General features: G+C 37.8%; 1 protein-coding gene and 1 long non-coding RNA gene across 2 annotated transcripts; one reads left to right on the forward strand and one right to left on the reverse strand.

The window, feature by feature from the left end:
* Positions 1-703: 703 nt before the first annotated feature.
* Positions 704-7,586, reverse strand: LOC124234333 (uncharacterized). The gene is made up of 4 exons (XR_006887272.1): positions 7,453-7,586; positions 6,873-7,122; positions 5,264-5,496; positions 704-4,113 (listed from the first exon to the last, which is right to left on the reverse strand). It is a non-coding gene; the product is annotated as an uncharacterized LOC124234333 (long non-coding RNA).
* Positions 7,587-10,748: 3,162 nt separating this feature from the next.
* Positions 10,749-11,655, forward strand: LOC124234290 (keratin-associated protein 13-1-like). Its single transcript, XM_046651573.1, has one exon. It carries the CDS (start codon positions 10,789-10,791, stop codon positions 11,233-11,235), a length of 447 nt encoding a protein of 148 aa, XP_046507529.1. The 5' UTR covers positions 10,749-10,788; the 3' UTR covers positions 11,236-11,655.
* Positions 11,656-17,810: the final 6,155 nt, after the last annotated feature.

A 17,810-nucleotide genomic window follows, 5' to 3' on the forward strand; every position in this document is an offset into this window, starting at 1 on the left:
GCAGAACCTCTCTTTGTCTGCAATAGTGTCTGATTGTCTACACTGTTTCTTTCATCTCATCATTCCTTGATTTATGCTCCACTTGCTCAAATAAATATTCTTAGATACTTCATCATGTGTACTGCTATGTCCATTTAGAGTATTTTTCAGCATTCATGTTATCTTTTACTGGGCTTTATAAAATAAATTTGTAGAAATGCAATGTTAATAGCACAGATTCCTAATAACTGAATGCTACACTATCAAAGACCTCTGAAAAAGTAATACTTAATAGTTCGTTGATTTCAAATGCTTAGAAAATGTTAATATGGAAAGTAGTTACTTTATTAACCAGAAGATTGTGATGGCTCACCATTAACTTTAAAATTTTCTATCCCATCCCATCCCAATCCATTCCATTATTTCTCAATAAAAGAAGTACGGATCAACATCATAAATAGATTCTGTGACCCACTAATGGTACAAGACTCAAATTTAGAAACTCTTTCTGTAGAGGTTTCCATTTTGAAGAATCACTGTCAGGATAAGTGCTCTTTTATTTATTTAGTTTTACTGATTGCATAGGGTGACGTTGTTAAAAAAACTTGAGTTTTAAAAGTAGAAGTGAGTTTGCAATACACTATTGACTAGCTGTGTGATCTTGTACCTCTGTTCCTCAGTCTTATTAAAAGCAAGCAACCAAAAACAACAACCAAACTAATACTCAACTTTCTGAGTTGGTTTATGGATTATAAGAGTATATTGCTATAACATGTACTGTTAACAATAAAAGCCCACAAAATTTAGACTACTGCTTTTAAAACTAACATAAAAGTGAACAGACTAATTATTTCAATTCCCATAACCAATTTTAATTTTTGTCTACCATGAAACTTTTTTAATGTTGTTTTCAGCCAGCAATAAAAGCCTAACAATATAATTTGGTATTAACAGTGATACATTCTTCAAAATGTCTTTTATCCCTTTATACACAAACATACTTGAAACTGTCATTAATAAGAAATGTTTGCTGCTTCTGAGATGGGACAGTCCTCTCCTTTGAGAAGATTGCTTCATCTCCACAAAGTTTCCTCTGTCCATCAGGAAGCATGGCCTATATGTGACATGATGACATACACGTCAGAAACATTGGAGAATAATAAGTAGACATTTTGTTGACCAGGACAAATTCTGAAGGAGAGATGATATCAAGTTAGTTTTCTACATTTAATAAATAATATATATCTCAGGTGCTATGCTCCCTTGAAAGAAGATGAATCAATTGCTAACATTTTATTAAATGATACTCTGAAAGTAACAAATTACATAAAAGGTACAGTCTCTGTCTCAGGAATTTCTTTCAGGAAATTTGGGAAGAGTTGGAAAATAGGATATAGTCCACAAACTACAAAATACTTCTAATACCTTTCTGGCCAGAAGGATTCTAGACAATAAAATGTGAAAAAAAAAGTAAAGGACAAATATTATCATAAACAAAGTACTGACTACAACAATCAAATAACAGTTCTCATTAAAAAAATCTATCTGCCACCAAAAAGCATATCAAATTTAGGTGACAGAATGAAATTCTAAAATTACCCTACTCAGAAATTTCCATTGATCTCTGGTTTCTTAAGTAATATAGTTAAACTTTGTTAGCATAATATCCATGGGCAAATAATCTTTCCAGTTTAAGGCCAAGCTCTTCTCCACATGCAAAGGGTACAGGAGAATCCTTGCCTGTCCTCAAACATGTACTTTGCATGTTTTACCTGTTCTATTTCCTCTCCTGTGACTTTACTGTGCCTGTCCAAATGTATTGTCCTCTAGGTCCTAACCTGAGCTTTACCTTTTCTGGGAAAATTCCCCTAGTCTATAGTTTTTTTCTCATGCTATTATATCAATCTAACCAAAGTTATAGTTTACAATGTTATTGATAGCTTCCCATGAATTCCACTATGTTATTGCTTAAACTAGCATCCTGTAAGACCTAGCATAACCCTGTGATATCAATTGCAAAGCTTCAAAATAAAGAAATGTAGTTTATGGCCAGCTCCGACACTGCTGGTTGATACGAAAAGAGTTGAAGTCATTTTTGTGGAGTATCCAGAATGAGTCAGACAAATTGAAGAAAGCTTTCAGAATGCCCAAGAGATATTAAAGCAGAGTCTATAAACCAGCAATTGGTCTCACGCAGAAATGATTATTTGAAATATAATGAGAAGATAATCTAAGTCTTACTATTACTTCTTGGTCTGGGATGATCAATGAGTAGGTGTGATCCCAGCAGATAACTTAGACATTCTAGAACTGGGAAGCTTGTCCAAAAAAATGTTATTATTATTTCTAATTTCATTTGAACAGGTCATTATAATTGTAAACACAATCACAACTACTATATTCATGTACAACAGTGGAATAATAGTTGCCAAGTAGGTAATTCAACATTATTTTAAATTTATAAAGTATAAGTATATTTATTGGGCAGTCATCATTCACAACGCCTCATTTATGCATGGAGTAATATAATATTGCATTTTTACTGTCCTATCCCCATCCCAAATAGGGGACAGGTCCAGTGTTCACGGTTAAGAACTATCCCAAAAAGCTCATCCCCAGGATATCCATCTAAATCAGTGGTTCTAAACAGGGGGTGATTTTGCCTTCAGAGCACATTTCGCAATGTCTGGAGACATACTTGATTGTCACAAGTAGGGGGGTGATAATGCTACTGGTATCTAGTGGGAAGAGGCCAGGGATGCTGCTGAACATCTTACAATGCTCAAGACAGACCTATCCTAACAAAGAAGTATCCAAACCAAATGTTAATAATGTCAAGATCTGTGGAAACTATGAAGAGAGTGAATGCTTGATTAAAATGCAGGAAACAAAGCAGAAAGGCAGAGAAGGATAAAAGAAGGGCATGACACAAAAAGGGGAGGGGGCATCACAAAGCCATTGAATGAAGCAAATATGAGAAATGCGATGGCCAGAAAGAGCCTAAGATGGACATAGAGATTTAAAATGATTTTGGAAATAAATTCTCTTGACGTTGCCCTCTACCCTAATATGTCTCTTGTACACAGCTGGCCAGAGTTGTGTTCTTAAAAGAGCCTCACTGGAGAGCATGGAGGGCTCATTAGCAGAAAAATAAATTATTTTTGTGAATACACTTGGACATCTTATTAAGAGGTTTAGTTATTCCAGTGAACAATCATGAAACTGTGCTAGAAATTGCTCTTACAAACTGCACATAGAAATCTGAAAAAATGATCTAAAGAAGTATGCAAATAAATTTATAAACTGAGTGGAAGATTACTTACAAGGAAAAATTTAATTTACTCTTGCTTTAAGTCTTTTGCAGTAATTTAAACTATATTTCTTATGAAATAGAGACTGTCAGCCCAGATTCTCTAGGAAATGGAGCCTGTGATGCTTAATATTATGTCAGCTTGGCTAGGCTATGGTGCCCAGTCATTTGGTCAAATACTCGTCTTGCTGTTGTTGTGAAGTCATTTCGTAGATGTGATTAACATTTGCAATCAGTTGACTTTAAGTAAAGGAGATTGTTCTTGATAATGCCAGTGGGCCTCATCCAATCTGTTAAGACCTTAAGGGCAAAAACAAGGGTGTCTCAGAGAAGAAATTCTGCCTCAAGTCTGTAAATAGAAATCCTGCTTGAGTTTCCGGCCTACAGGCTGCCTTATGAGCTTTGGACTTCTGTACTTGACAGCCCCCACAAACACATGAGCCAATTCCTTAAATCTCTCTCTCTGTCTCTCTTTCTCTTTCTCTGTCTGTCTGTCTCTCATCACCACATCCTCAAGAGAAGACATGGCTACAGAGTTTTACAGTTTTTGTGAACTTTAAACCCATCAAGAAAAGTTTAGACATTTGTAAGAGGGAGAGGTTTACTCTGAAATGTCTCATTCTGCTGGGTGATATCACACATGCGCGTGCGCACACACACACACACACACACACACACACACACACACACACAGTGCTTCTCCCTTCTTGCAGAGAGAGAAGCTCATGAGGACCATGCACGGACAGTGTGGTGGCTTGCCAGAAGCAGAGACAGCAATCTCATCCTCTTCATGGGAACTCAACAAGTATTTGTTCCATGAATGCCTAATTGAAAACAAAAATTTTTGAAGCACTTAAATGAATAAATACATCTAGGAGGGATATAAATCTCTCAAGGCATGAGCTATGTCATATGTTTCAACTCTTATGTAAACTTTCTCTTTTATGTCCAAAAAATATTAACGAAATATATGAAACGGGAAAACAAAACAAAAAAATGTTTACCTAATGAAGACAGTCAAAAGTTGTACTTAGTGCATTCACTAAATGTGCCATATTAATAAAAGGAATGGAATATCTGTGGAATTTTGTGCCTTAGTGCCACCAAGGGGACAAGGCAGAAAATTATGAGTGTTTACTTCTCGGAGTTTGGGAGTTACTGAGATTAATATTCTGTCTTTCTCTCTTAAAAAGTTGGAGTGAGTCATTAGCATTGGCTGGATGAAAAGATGCCTGCTCTAGGACCAAACTCTGTTTCCATGGATAGAACAGCAAGTGTGTGTGTTTCCCCTGGGCCAAGACAACCACCTCCAGGGCAAATGGATGCTAGTCAAAGAGAGCTAGATTGGGTATAGCCCTGGTGGTGGGCAGGAACTGAGAGTGAGGAGCTAAGGGAAAGTTGTAGAAGGATGTGCTACCAGGTGAATGGTTCCAGGTGGAGGGTTCCAGAGAGTGTGGTGGGGAGGTAAGAACATAGTTTCTGGAAAACACACCAGTGTCACTAGGGAAAGAGCCAGTATTCAGGCATCAGTGGTAACTGAGGATGTTCAGCACCAAAGACAGAACTACAGGTAGCCCTAGCTAAGTGAAAAGACTTTTATGTCCCTTTTGAACGCCTCAGAATATCACCAGATTAATTAAGCAAAATGAAGTGTTTCCGAACTTTCTCTAGGAAGGGGGAACGCCACTGGGTTAGAGTTTTAGCCATGTCTCCACAGAGAGGTGTTAGAAGTCCAGTCCAGACTAGAATGGCTTCAAGGTAGAGAACTGATTGGGACTGGACAAATTTATTAGATGATAATTTAGAATTTGTGAGCATAGCATAGAGAGGGTACCCACAAGAGTCTCTTGGTAAGTAAACTGTTGCTTAATTAAGGAGCTGTTTTTCCAGGTCTGCAGACTGTTGTCTACAATAAATTAATTTATAGGGGTTTCTGGAAGCATATAGTGAAATGGTTTATTGGTTTAATCTTACCTTTGCCCAGGAAAAATTTCCTGAAACAAATAGCTAAGTCATGTTGACCAGGTGGTCTGCAGCATGATGAGACAGATGGCCTCAGTTGTCATTTCCTTTCCTCCCATCCTTTCTCTTTGGCTTGAACAGGAGAAGCCAGGAGCAGCACATTGATGGAAGACAAGGCAGAACAAGGAGGTTAAATAAAATGATCATGCCACTGGTGACCTGTGGAATCACGTGACAGGCCTGAACTGAGAGAAAAGAGAGAAGCTTTACTGTGGCTGTAACATTGGTTTTTAATTTATACTGGATTGGACTTAACTACTAATGTGACATGACAATGTTTCTTAATATCTTAATGTGATCATAGATCTGCTCACGGTATTACTCAGGGATTTGGGGATGTCAGAGCCCTCAGATAAAGTGTGAAGTTCAGTAGTAAGAGAAAGATGAAACAATTTCCTAATTATGCCCGACTGCGTCCAGCCTGCTTAATGCATCAATTATGCATAAAATTGACCATCTAATAACTCTCAATTCCCTCTCATCTTCCGTTGTAGGGTTAGGCATTCTCTCAAGGAGTCTCATATGGGATCTGATACAGTAATTGATCTTTTGATCAAAGTAAGTAAAATAATGTACACTGAACTTAACTCAGGGAAAATTGCATGCTTTCATTGATCATTTCATCATTGTTTATCACTATGGTGGCTGAGTTAAAATGGGAAAAAATATCATGGACGTGGAAGCTATGAAAATGTAGCTCTCGTATTTCCCATTCCTTCTTTCCTTCCCTCTGTCCTTCACTGAGTTCAGACCAGCATCATAGTGTGTCTCTCCCAAAATTCTCCAGCTACTTCTCCATTTTCTCTGGCAGATCTTTTCCCTAACAAGTCTCTTTCATGTCAATTCTCATATGGTAGCTCTTTCTGAAAGGACTAAAATTAACACAGATTAGTAAGATTTATTTTTTAAATGAAGTGATAACTTGCTCTTTGTGTTTTCAATAATGAGTTTTATGTGATTTCCTCAGACTCCTTTTGAAGTCCTTCTTTGTGCTCTCATTGAATCTTATGATTTTTATGCCCATTATTGCACTTGTTACATGATGGTAAGTTAGAATTTTACGTGTGCAAACTCCTTAAAGGAAAGGAATTTGTGCCTTTGCTCAACACAAGGCCTGGTATCTAATCAGAATTCAATAAATATTTTTTCAATGAATACCTAACTAAAAGCAAAATTTTCTGAAGCAATTAGATGAACAAATGCACCTCTGAAAGGATATAAATCTCTCAAGACATGAGATATGCTATATATTTCAATTCTGCTCTAAACTTCCTGCTTTCTATCCAGCAAAATATTAATGAAGCATATGAAACAAAGAAAACAAAAAATATTTATCTAATGAAGACAGTTGAAGGTGCTGGATACATTCACTAAATGTGTCATATGAATAAAAGAAAATGGTCTGACAGCATTCATGCTAGAGAAATAAGTTTATTTTAAATGCCATATCTATGTGAAATACATTTAAGTGAAAGAATCTTAGGAGAATAATAAGAGAAGACTTAGGTAGTAACAGAAGTGATTCTGAACATTGGCATAAGAACGAAAGTTCAAGACATACCTCATATGTCAGATTTAGAAAATATCTCAGGCCAGGGTTACTTTGTCCACAGTAAACGGCGTGTTTCCAAGAGGACTGTGATGACAAGTCCTGGTGATGCAGATGATCAGTAATCAAAGATATTGCACAGGCTGAGTGTTAAAGCTTTGTGAAGTGCAGACATAACCATAAGATAATGAGGGATATTCAGTAAGTTGATCCAAAAAAGCGAGAGCCAAAGGCTGGTCGGTAACAAGTTGACTGGCAGCTCCTAGAAGAAAAGCAAGTTGGGCGGAGGAAGCTGGACCCACAGCCCAGAGACTGGAAGCCAGTGCTTCCGTAACCAAAAGATCCAAGGCCAATGTTTCCACATCCTAGAGATCCAGTGTAATTTGTTTGGCAGGGACTGTAGAAGATGAAATTCTTTGGGCGGAAGCAGGATGTCCGGTGGGATCTGGCCACAGCACAGGATGGCTGGCAGCTGGTGGGCTCACAGAGGCTCCCCTGACAGCCATCGTAGAGAGAGGAGCCCAGCTGGCAAGCACTAGGAGAGTAGACTACATTGCTGGGGGAGAAAGAATCAAAGGTAGAAACTGGGTACCTCAGGTAACCTCCAAGAGAGCGAGCCGAGAAGTTTCCAGAGCTGCAGTTGTAAGAAATGTTGTCAGGAGTTCTGAGCTCAGCTGAGTTGCAGAGAGAGCTTGTGAGTGTGAATGTTGCCTTCTATACTGGACGCTTATATACCCTAGCAATGAGTGTAGTAACACGGGCCTATTTTAATAAGAATGCTTAATTGGGCTCCAGTTAAAATGGAATACATTAACCTTCAAAGACCTTTTTTATGAATGCAGACTTTTAAACAAAAGAATTTCATTAGTTTTTCAAAGCAATTGTTCATGAAGCAAAAATGTCATTTCTTATTCATCTAGCTTGGGTAGATGAATGCAATTGTGCCATAATTGTACCTATAAGATTGGTGTTTTATTCATCCTAACCTTCAGTTATTGTATTGAATGGGTAACAAAGTGAGAATTTTGTTGTGTTTAAAGCTCTAAAAAATACTTTGTAGTCTGGAGGGGACATTTATTTTGCTCCAAGTTTAGGAACCTAATTGAGAACAGAAAAAAAAATCTTCAATATCTGTTCTCTCTCCCAAATCCTATGGACCTTACAGAAGAAATAACTCACTAACAATCCTTAATTGGTGGAAATGCTAAATGAGTGTCTAATACATTTAGATTTTAGTTTTCTTAGAACAGAAAAGTAGCCAAGCCATTCTTGTGTGCATGAGTTTTTGATTTAAGAATGAAAGGTCTAATATTTGCAGGAGTGTTTTAAAGATTACATTGTAAAAATATTTAATCAATGAATTTTTGCCCTGAAGTTCACTTGCTTCTTGATATGTCATCAATAAATTTGATTATCAATAATTCTTCATCCCTATAAAATTTAAGTAATTTTTTTATGGTGTTGATGTTATTGAGAACAAAACAATAAGCACTATAAATGAAAAAGTTCATCCTTATTCCCTTAGTTTCCTGTCATAGTGTAGGATTTTTACCGGAGAAGATAGAGAAAATCAAGAAATTCTGATTGTGTGCTCCCCGTGTAGACTCTACAGAAAGATTAAGTATTTGAAGAATTCACAGTTACAAATGACCTTTATAAACTGAAATGGGGGGATATCAAAATGGACGATAATGCGAAATAGAGCATGAATGCCTTTAGAACCTCTAATGTGCCACATGCATCAAGTGACATATATATTCTGCCTAGAGGACTAGTGTCATAAGTATGTTTCTGGAGTCTCCCAGGAAATTCATCATTGCTAACTGTAAGTAGAGTAAAGCCTGGGTACAAGAAATGGCTTAAAATAACCTGTGGGAATGGGCAGACCACTTAAGACATCCATCTTCAAGAACTGATACGTTGTCCAATGGAAGTGAGCTGAGACTCATACTGTAAAGAACTGAGTTTGCTAGATGGAAGTTTTAAGGGAAGATTCAGCTAAAAATGTAAAATGAGGTACTCTGGTAGGTAACGAGATTTTCATCTTAGGGTCCTGGGAGTATCTAATCAGGATGTAATAAATGGCATTCCAATCTGATAGAGGACTGAAGACAATTGCTAAACTCTCTTCTTGAGCCTGAACGTTTTGAGTAGACAGATTGGTCTTCAATGATGTTTCATTTATTAGGTAACACAGTTTGTCCTCTGTTTCTAAAATAAACAATTCTTATGTGTTAGGCTTCGTAATTATGAATAGCAAAACACATTCTAGTAGATTCCAAATCCTCCCATTTTATTTGTTACTAAAATATTGAACATCAAAACATTCATGTAAATATTCAACTCACCTCAATTAAATTTGCTTTCTTGCTTCAATTTCATCCACTCATATGACATATTTCTCTGGAATATTCTATGAGGTCAGATATTAAGTAATTTTGAATATTCTATTCTCAACAAAATGGAGATTTTTTTTAAAGATTTTATTTTTCCTTTTCTCCCCAAAGTCCCCCAGTACATAGCTGTGTATTCTTCGTTGTGGGTCCTTCTAGCTGTGGCATGTGGGACGCTGCCTCAGCGTGGCTCGATGAGCAGTGACATGTCTGCGCCCAGGATTCGAACCAACCAAACACAGGGCAGCCTGCAGCGGAGCACGCGAACTTAACCACTCGGCAACAGGGCCAGCCCCCAAAATGGAGATTTTTGAACCCGAACACTTTTGTTCAGAAGTGGAAGGGAAACGCTTTTCTATGAAATGAAAAAATCAACAGCACAGAAGCCACAGCAAGATAAACCTTCTCAATCTCTCCTCTTCCTCAAGGTATCAATCTTCATTACCCTACCACATAGAGGTGGAATACAAGCCATAGAACAAGAAAAAAATATCACCATTATTTTAGAAATTTGGTAATACTTGTCAGAAACACCTGAAAACAATTTAAGTCAAAGTGATGTATGTTGCTTTCTGAGGCAAAGGGAGAATCTCCTTAAGATGGCTTCTTTGGTCCAATACTTCAAGACAATTACCTTATAAACTTTCTTTAGAATAAGAATATTTTCCAGATTCGGGGAAATCTTTTAATGGTGAACACCGCCTCTGATTAGAGGTAGAAATATATCAGGCATTTTTGCCACATGTTTCATTCTTTATTTTTAATGTTCTTTTCAGCATCTTAGAGGAATAATCTCTAATATTCCAAAATAGCATAAAGCAATTTATAATATTTAACTCATACCACAGTAAACACACACACATAAAGGAAAGAAAAGCTAAGATTGACTCATTAGTCTGCACATAGTTTTAAGCAGGAGCATAAGAAATAAGGGAATCTCTCAGTTAATTTTTCACTAAAGCCATTCAAGTTGAGAGCCCATTAAAAAAATCCTCATACATCTTGTATATTACCATTGCTGCTTCCTTATGACACTACTCGTTAAGTAAACTTGCAACTTAGTGGCAAATCAATGTACGTTTTTGTTTAAAAGAAATGACTACGAATAGATCATTTAGTTAGCAACTTTGCTATCCAGATGGCAACAGTTTTGAGACAGATTGTGAAACGGGTATCAATTATTTTTAATTAAACCAGCTTCCCTCAGCCCAGACACTGCCTACCTCTAAAGCGCTTCTCTGAGTGATCTGCTGGGTGACCTTTGGTAGAGTAAGATGACTAATAGCTTTGAAGATTCAACGCTATTACCTGAATTCCAATGCACACACTTTACTGCACTTTTCAGTTGTAAAACCACAAAAACTACATATGCATGACTCTGATGATCTCTTCAATTCAATTGAAAGCAGAAGGTAACCTGTTTTTATGTGCCATGTGGATGACACACCCAATGATAAGGGTATATAAATGCCCTAGGCCAAGAGGCACCATTCAAACTCAGAATCTTCTCATTGTAAGTCACATCTCCTGTCACCATGTCCTACAACTGCTGCTCTGGAAACTTCTCCCGCTCTCTTGGGGGCTACCTGCAGCACCCAGGCATCTCTTGTGGCTCTTCCTACCCCAGCAACTTGGTCTACAGCACTGATCTCTGCTCTCCCAGCACCTGCCAGCTGGGCTCCTCTCTCTACAGTGGCTGTCAGGAGACCTGCTGCGAGCCCACCAGATACCAGACGTCTTTTGTGGTGTCCAGCCCCTGCCAGAGGTCCTGCTGCCGCCCAAGGACCTCCACATTCTGCAGTCCCTGCCAGACTTACTCTGGGTCTCTGGGCTTTGGCTCCAGTGGTTTCCATTCAGTGGGTTGTGGTCCCAGTGCTTTCTCATCCCTAAGTTATAGACCCAGCTTTTACCATCCAACCTACTTCTCTTCTAGAAGCTGCCAGTCTGCTTTCCAACCAGCCTGTGGATTTGGCTTCTACTAAACACAGTACCTAATCTATCTAGAAATTTTAACATAATACCTACTATATCAAGATCCATGCTGCCTATTGATCTGTTGTCCTACCATTAGCTTACAAATTTGAGTTCTGCTGTTATCTGCTATGGATTAGGAATAATTTGAATTCTAGTAACTAGAAAATGTATTCATTGAAGAAAGATGCCAAAACTGCTTCCTTGTAGTGACAGACATGCAATATTGAAGTATATTTCTTTATTCCTGTATCTTCTATTTATTTCCCCTAGTACATTTGTTTCTAATTTCACAGTGTGGGAAAATGTTGTAAGTTTATATAGAAATAAGTTGTATGACGTCTATGTATTTGCTTAAGATTATTTGTTCACTCTGTGTCTTCAAAAATACTTCTAAATATCTGACTGGCTATTTCTGTATCTTGTATTTATCATTAAGAAAACTTTACTTTAAAAAGTAAAATTGTCCAGGGGCTGGCCCCGTGGCCGAGTGGTTGAGTTCGCGCGCTCTGCTGCAGGCGGCCCAGTGTTTCGTTAGTTCGAATCCTGGGCGCGGACATGGCACTGCTCATCAGACCACGCTGAGGCAGCGTCCCACATGCCACAACTAGAAGGACCCACAACGAAGAATATACAACTATGTACCGGGGGGCTTTGGGGAGAAAAAGGAAAAAATAAAATCTTAAAAAAAAAAAGGAAAATTGTCCAATGTCATTTTTGGTTCAGAAGAAATTATTTCATCTTTTATGTTTAGTTCATTCACTAGTACCTTTGTATGATAAAACCTAGAAGAAGCACATTTTAAGACTACAAACAAGGGCTGGCCTGGTAGTGTAGCAGTTAAGTTTGTGGGCTCCACTTTGGCAGCCTGAGGTTTGCCGGTTCGGATTCTGGGCACAGACCCAAGCACCGCTCATCAAGCCATGCTGTGGTGGTGTCCCACATAGAGGAAGAGAGTGACTTACAACTAGGATATACAACTGTGAACTCTGGCTTTGGGGAGAAAAAAAAAAAGAGAAAGATTGGCAACAGATGTTATCTCAGGGCCAATCTTCCTCAAAAAAAAAAAAAGAAAGACTACAAACAAACTACTAACTGTGGCCTTTTGTTCTGTAGGGAGTTAGAAATTCCAATAATTTTATACAAAATAATTACAAATTGTAAGGGATATTAAATTGGCTTCATCACATAATTTTGGAAGCAAGATTGCTCATAAAATATATCCTAAAATATTTGAGAAGTTGGAGTGAGGATATCCAGTAGGAAGTTAGACATTAGTGGTAGACTTGGTGAGGGCACCACTTCCACCAGCTTTACTGCCAGATAAGAAATCAAGTCTCTAAATGAAATATCTAACGTTTCAACATGTATTAGCAAGTAGGCCCAACATATTCCATATAACAAGTTCTATAAGTTTGACCAAGTCCAAATTTGCTCTTGTTTTATAGATGTTTGGTTGATGGCACTTGTTTAAAAAAAACAACAAAAAAACAAAACTCAAAACCAATGGAAATACTCTCTTGCTATAGGATTCAGCTAAATATCCAGGCAGCTGATAACTCTTGCATCAGCAACTATGTCCCAAAGTTTTTATCCGTTAAGTCAAGGAAAATATTCCTAAAGGTACATATGACTTAGATTCTTACCCACAGGGTAACCATATGTCTTAGTTTATTCTGGTTGTCTCAGCATCCAGTCCCATTTGGCAATTGTCTCAGATTTTTCATTTTTTATTTATAATCAATAATAATCAAATTAACATGTGATGACTGGTTTGGGAGATCACCATTTTGCTTTTGCCACGGTTTCATTTTTTGCAGTATAAGATGCACGTAAAGTGTACAGGATCTTTATTTAACCAATGTGAAATCTGGAAGAAGACAAGCCATATTCTATCCTTCCCTTGCTCATCCTTTTTGAACAAAATACAACTATCGCTTTTATTTCAAAGAGTGTATGCAGAGGGATCACTAAAAAACAAATTATAGGCAGATACAAGTAGTTGGACAGCTCATAGGTTCAAATCTAGGTGGAGGTTCATTTGTTGTTCTCACCTAACCAGTTCTTCTCCTAGCCTGCAAGATGCAATGATATACACCAAGCTACCAGCAGGTGGAGTTGGTGGGAAATTTGAGAATTACTGATTAGGTGTACATGAAACGTGCTTGAAATTGAGGCTGCAACACACAGGATACAAAGAATAACCTAAATGTTCTTGCTACAGCGACTTGGCCACATGTTGTATTGTTTAAAGCTACAACTGTTTCTTTTATTGTTTGTGAATATCTTTCTGCTTTAAACTTTGCCAAAAAAATCTTTTTGCGAACAATGAATGAAAGCTAAAAGCTCATGTTTAACAATAATAATAATAATAAAAGTGAATACTGAATTTCTGTTACTAAAGCAAGCTGATGGTGAATATATAACTTGCCCAACAATTTGATGACATTTACTATTTACCATGGGGATCAGGGATGTCGCCAACCACAAGAAAAGTAAAAGAGACCACTTTGCTGAAGAAGCATGAGTATCTACTTCAAAAGATAGTAGAAATTTTAAGACGATTGCTTCCAAAGATGATTGTTTATCATTAGAAGTTGCAAAAGATGTGTTAACACATTACTCTGATGCACACATTTTCATTTAGGTCAAACCACTATTCTAAATCATTTTCACTCATGTTTCTTGTGCATGTAAAAAAAAGAAAAAAAAAGCAGCAGCAATAGCTGGTGATGTGCTTCTCCACTAGCAGAAGAAAAACTTCACTAAGGATTAGATGAAGCCAGTTTTATGCCAGTATTGTCAAATGCTTCAAATAGAAAATGAATTAATTTCCATAATGTTTCGGTTTCTTCATCCAGTCCAAGAATCTAAGTAAGGCTTTTTACAGTTCCTAATGCTCTATTTGACAATGCTAATGTAGAGTCATTTAAAAAGCTCAACACTGAAGATAAAATTATTCATTGTCTCAGTAATAATATAAAATATAAATTTTGGTGAAGAAGAACATCATGGTAAAAACAACAAGATAAGGTTACTACGAAGAAATACAGCTGTAATTGTTGTAAGCACATAACTCATAATTGTATCCAAATAAGCTATAATATTCTGTTAATAAAAGTGGAAGCTGTAGTTTTAAAACCTTAACAACATTTTTGTATATACCCAGAGTAAGTTATTTTGGCAATCAATATTTTTCCTTACCTCATCAATCGCCCCTTCCACCTCTGTTGCATTATTATTATCTTTGTGACTTTGTGTTGATTTTTAGGTCATTAGTATCCTATTTTACATTACAAACCACAGACAGGGAATTTTCCTCTTTTCTTGCTTGGGTTATACATTCTCGCAAGCTGGATCCTCCATCTTTCTCCCAAATTCTGTGTTACTTCTGCATCCTATACTACTTTTCTACACTCAAGGATTTTCCCATGATTTTATCCTGATTACCTCCACTTTCCTTCAATCTGACTCACCAAAATGGGAATGCAGTTTCCAGTACTAGCGAGATGTCACAAGAGTTTGGCAATTTTACTTTTTTTGTTTTCAGAGAAAAGCTTCTAAGAATGACACTGTGTTTATGTTAGAGAATTTGGAGGGAAGATAAGTCTGTCGGGGCTATCCCCTTGGCTTGGTGGTTGAGTTTGGCATGCTCTGCTTTAGTGGCCTGAGTTCGGTTCCTGGGAGTGGACCTATACCACTCCTCAGTGGCCATGCTGTGGCAGCACCCCACATGCAAAATAGAGGAAGACTGGCACAGATGTAGCTCAGGGCAAATCTTTCTCAAGTAAAAAGAGGAGAATTGATAACAGATGTGAGCTCAGGGAGAAGCTTCCTCAGCAAAAAAAAAAAAAAAAGAAAAGAAAGACAGAAATCTGTCAAATTACTAAGAATCATTTTTACCTTCCTGTTAATTTTTAGATTTTTAACAAGAAGTGGATCATGCTCAAATTTTTGGTTGCTGGTATTGAATTTGTGTATGTGCGGATGTGAGAATTTTTTTGTTTTGTGGGGGTTTTTTTTAAAGTACTTTTGCTTATAATGCTAGGTTTTGAGGAAGGAAACATCATGACGTACACTGATAGTGATAATTAAAGTGAATAATATAAGATTTGTCATAACACGCAGGATTTCTAGGAATATCTTCCAAAGAGGTAATCAAATATTTCTCTCTTAGTCTATTATAGTCAAGGCAAATGTTTTCAAAAGAAATTAGCTCACCCTTCCTTAATGTTCTTCTCTTGAACTTTAAATTTATTTTCATTTTTCCTCTTTATTATAGATACTACTCATGAGGCTAATGAAACTAGATCCAAAAGGAGCTAAAGAATATTCAGATAAAGCAATTTCTGTAATACCAAAGTACTCAGGGCTCTTTGGTTAAACAAGGAGTTGCATATTTAAAAAAAAGAAAAAATCAGGAAAGAACAACAAAAGATTTATTCAAGGGATCAGAGTCTACCAGATCTTTGGTTTATAGACTTTGGCAAGCTTCTAATCCTTTTTGAGTTTTCATTTAATGGTGTCTGGAAAGGTCTATAGGATATGTTTGTCTTTCTCATAGGGATGTTTGAGCATTAAATGAAAGCGATGTATCTGACGTCCTTTGTGACCTCTCTTATAACCTCAATCTCTCACTTGTGATCCCAGGCACAGCTATGGTGAACGATTTCATGCAGGCTTCAACCCTCTTTGCACAGACATCCTTCCTCAAGCATATACAATGTTTCTTTTACCCTCCGAGGTCACAACCGGAAAACAAAAGGAGCCCAAGATGAAGCTTCCTTTGCATGGTTAGTGAAGTTTCAGGAAGTTAACTATATCTGGGACAATGTTCAACCAATGGGAGACAGAAGTGATGGATAAATGCTTCTCCCTGTTGATCACATCCTCGGTAGACAATTCCGAGAGTCATTTTAATGGCTCCTGAAGGGGCCGGCCCGGTGGTGCAGCAGTTAAGTTCTCACGTTCTGCTTTGGCCACCCAGGGTTCACCAGTTCGGATCCCGGGTGCGGAGCTATGCACTGCTATGGCAGGCATCCCACATAAAAAAGTAGAGGAAGATCGGTAGGAGATGGGCACGGATGTTAGCTCAGGGCCAATCTTCCTTAGCAAAAAGAGGAGGATTGGTGGCAGATGTTAGCTCAGAGCTTATCTTCCTCAGAAAGAAAAAAAGGCTGTGAAGGATTGAGTCCCCATTACCCACTGTAAAATCAACTGAAAAATATGCCCTGTTATGAGATCTTCCTCTTTGACTCTTTCACCTTCCTTGGTCTCCCAAACCTGCTCCCTGGGGTCTTACGCCAAATAAACTGTCTGCACCCAAGTTCTTGACTTCAGCTCTGCTTTGTGGGAGAGGGGGATCCAGGCTAAAACTAATGAATATAAATGGTTGTCCAACACTGCTCAGGTGCATTGCTCTTAGCTTAATTCAGGCTGAGCCTTAGAGAAGCATCAGGAGGTTGTCCCACACTTCCTTATCCCAGTTACCCCCCACCTAAGGTCATTGTGAATTTCCTTACATACGTTTACAGGTGAGGCTCAGGTACACCTCATCTATAGCAGGCGGGGATCATGGCACTTACTCCAATCAGCAAAGAGCAAAGCATCTGTCCTGGGAGTTGCTTAAGGCTCATCTTTTCTCTTAGCTGAAAATCCACACTCAGACACTGTTGTGTTCTGCATTTCTAGTTTATGTCCCAATTTATTGTTTTCCTTTATCAGCAGGAATGCATGTCCCCCATTCTCAGGCAGGTGTCACTGACATTGATACATGCAAAATATGGACCTCCAGGAAATGACGGCTCTCAATAAGGCACATATCCAATGTCAACAGAAATTTGCTTAAATCTATCAAATTATATGTGCCCAAATCCAGTTTCAGAGTCATATTGATCTTTATTTAAACCTCCAAAATCCTTGAATACAAAAATACTACAGGGGCCGGCCTGGTGGTGCAGCATTTAAGTTCCCATGTTCTGCTTTGGTGGCCTGGGGTTTGCTGGTTCAGATCCTGGATGCGGACTTACGCACTGCTTGTCAAGCCATGCTGTGGCAGGCATCCCACATATAAGGTAGAGGAAGATGGGCATGGATATTAGCTCAGGATTAGTCTTCCTCAGCAACAAAGAGGAGGATTGGTGGTTGATGTTAGCTCAAGGCTAATCTTCCTCAAAAAAAAAATTACTATAGACAAATAATAATAAGATGAACAATATATTTGGCTGCCAGATTACATAAATTTATTAGAGTAAAATTTTCGTTAATTGCTTTGAGATGAAAATACAATAGTATACGTCCTATCAATTATACAGATATTAGGACTTAATTTTCGGCTACTCATTAAATTCAGGGTCTGCTAAAAGTTGGTAAAGCAAGAAACTGGTAATCTAAGAATAAAAGAATAGTAGTAACAGGTGAGATGAAAACAACGGCTATACTGAGTAGAGACTTTGACCTCAATACTCAAAAGGATCTGAACCCTCAACAAGTTGATCCACAGAAATTGGATCTACAGGCTGGCCTGTAGCATGATGATTGGCAGCTCCTGGAGGCAGAGGAGGCAGGATAGCAGAATCTGGATCCA

This window comes from Equus quagga, unplaced genomic scaffold (genome assembly GCF_021613505.1).
Source record: "Equus quagga isolate Etosha38 unplaced genomic scaffold, UCLA_HA_Equagga_1.0 73442_RagTag, whole genome shotgun sequence".
Lineage (NCBI taxonomy): Eukaryota > Metazoa > Chordata > Mammalia > Perissodactyla > Equidae > Equus > Equus quagga.

What these genes read in the sequence shown, in the direction of transcription:
- LOC124234290 (XM_046651573.1), top strand. Translation starts at nt 10,789, where the DNA reads ATGTCCTACAACTGCTGCTCTGGAAACTTCTCCCGCTCTCTTGGGGGC.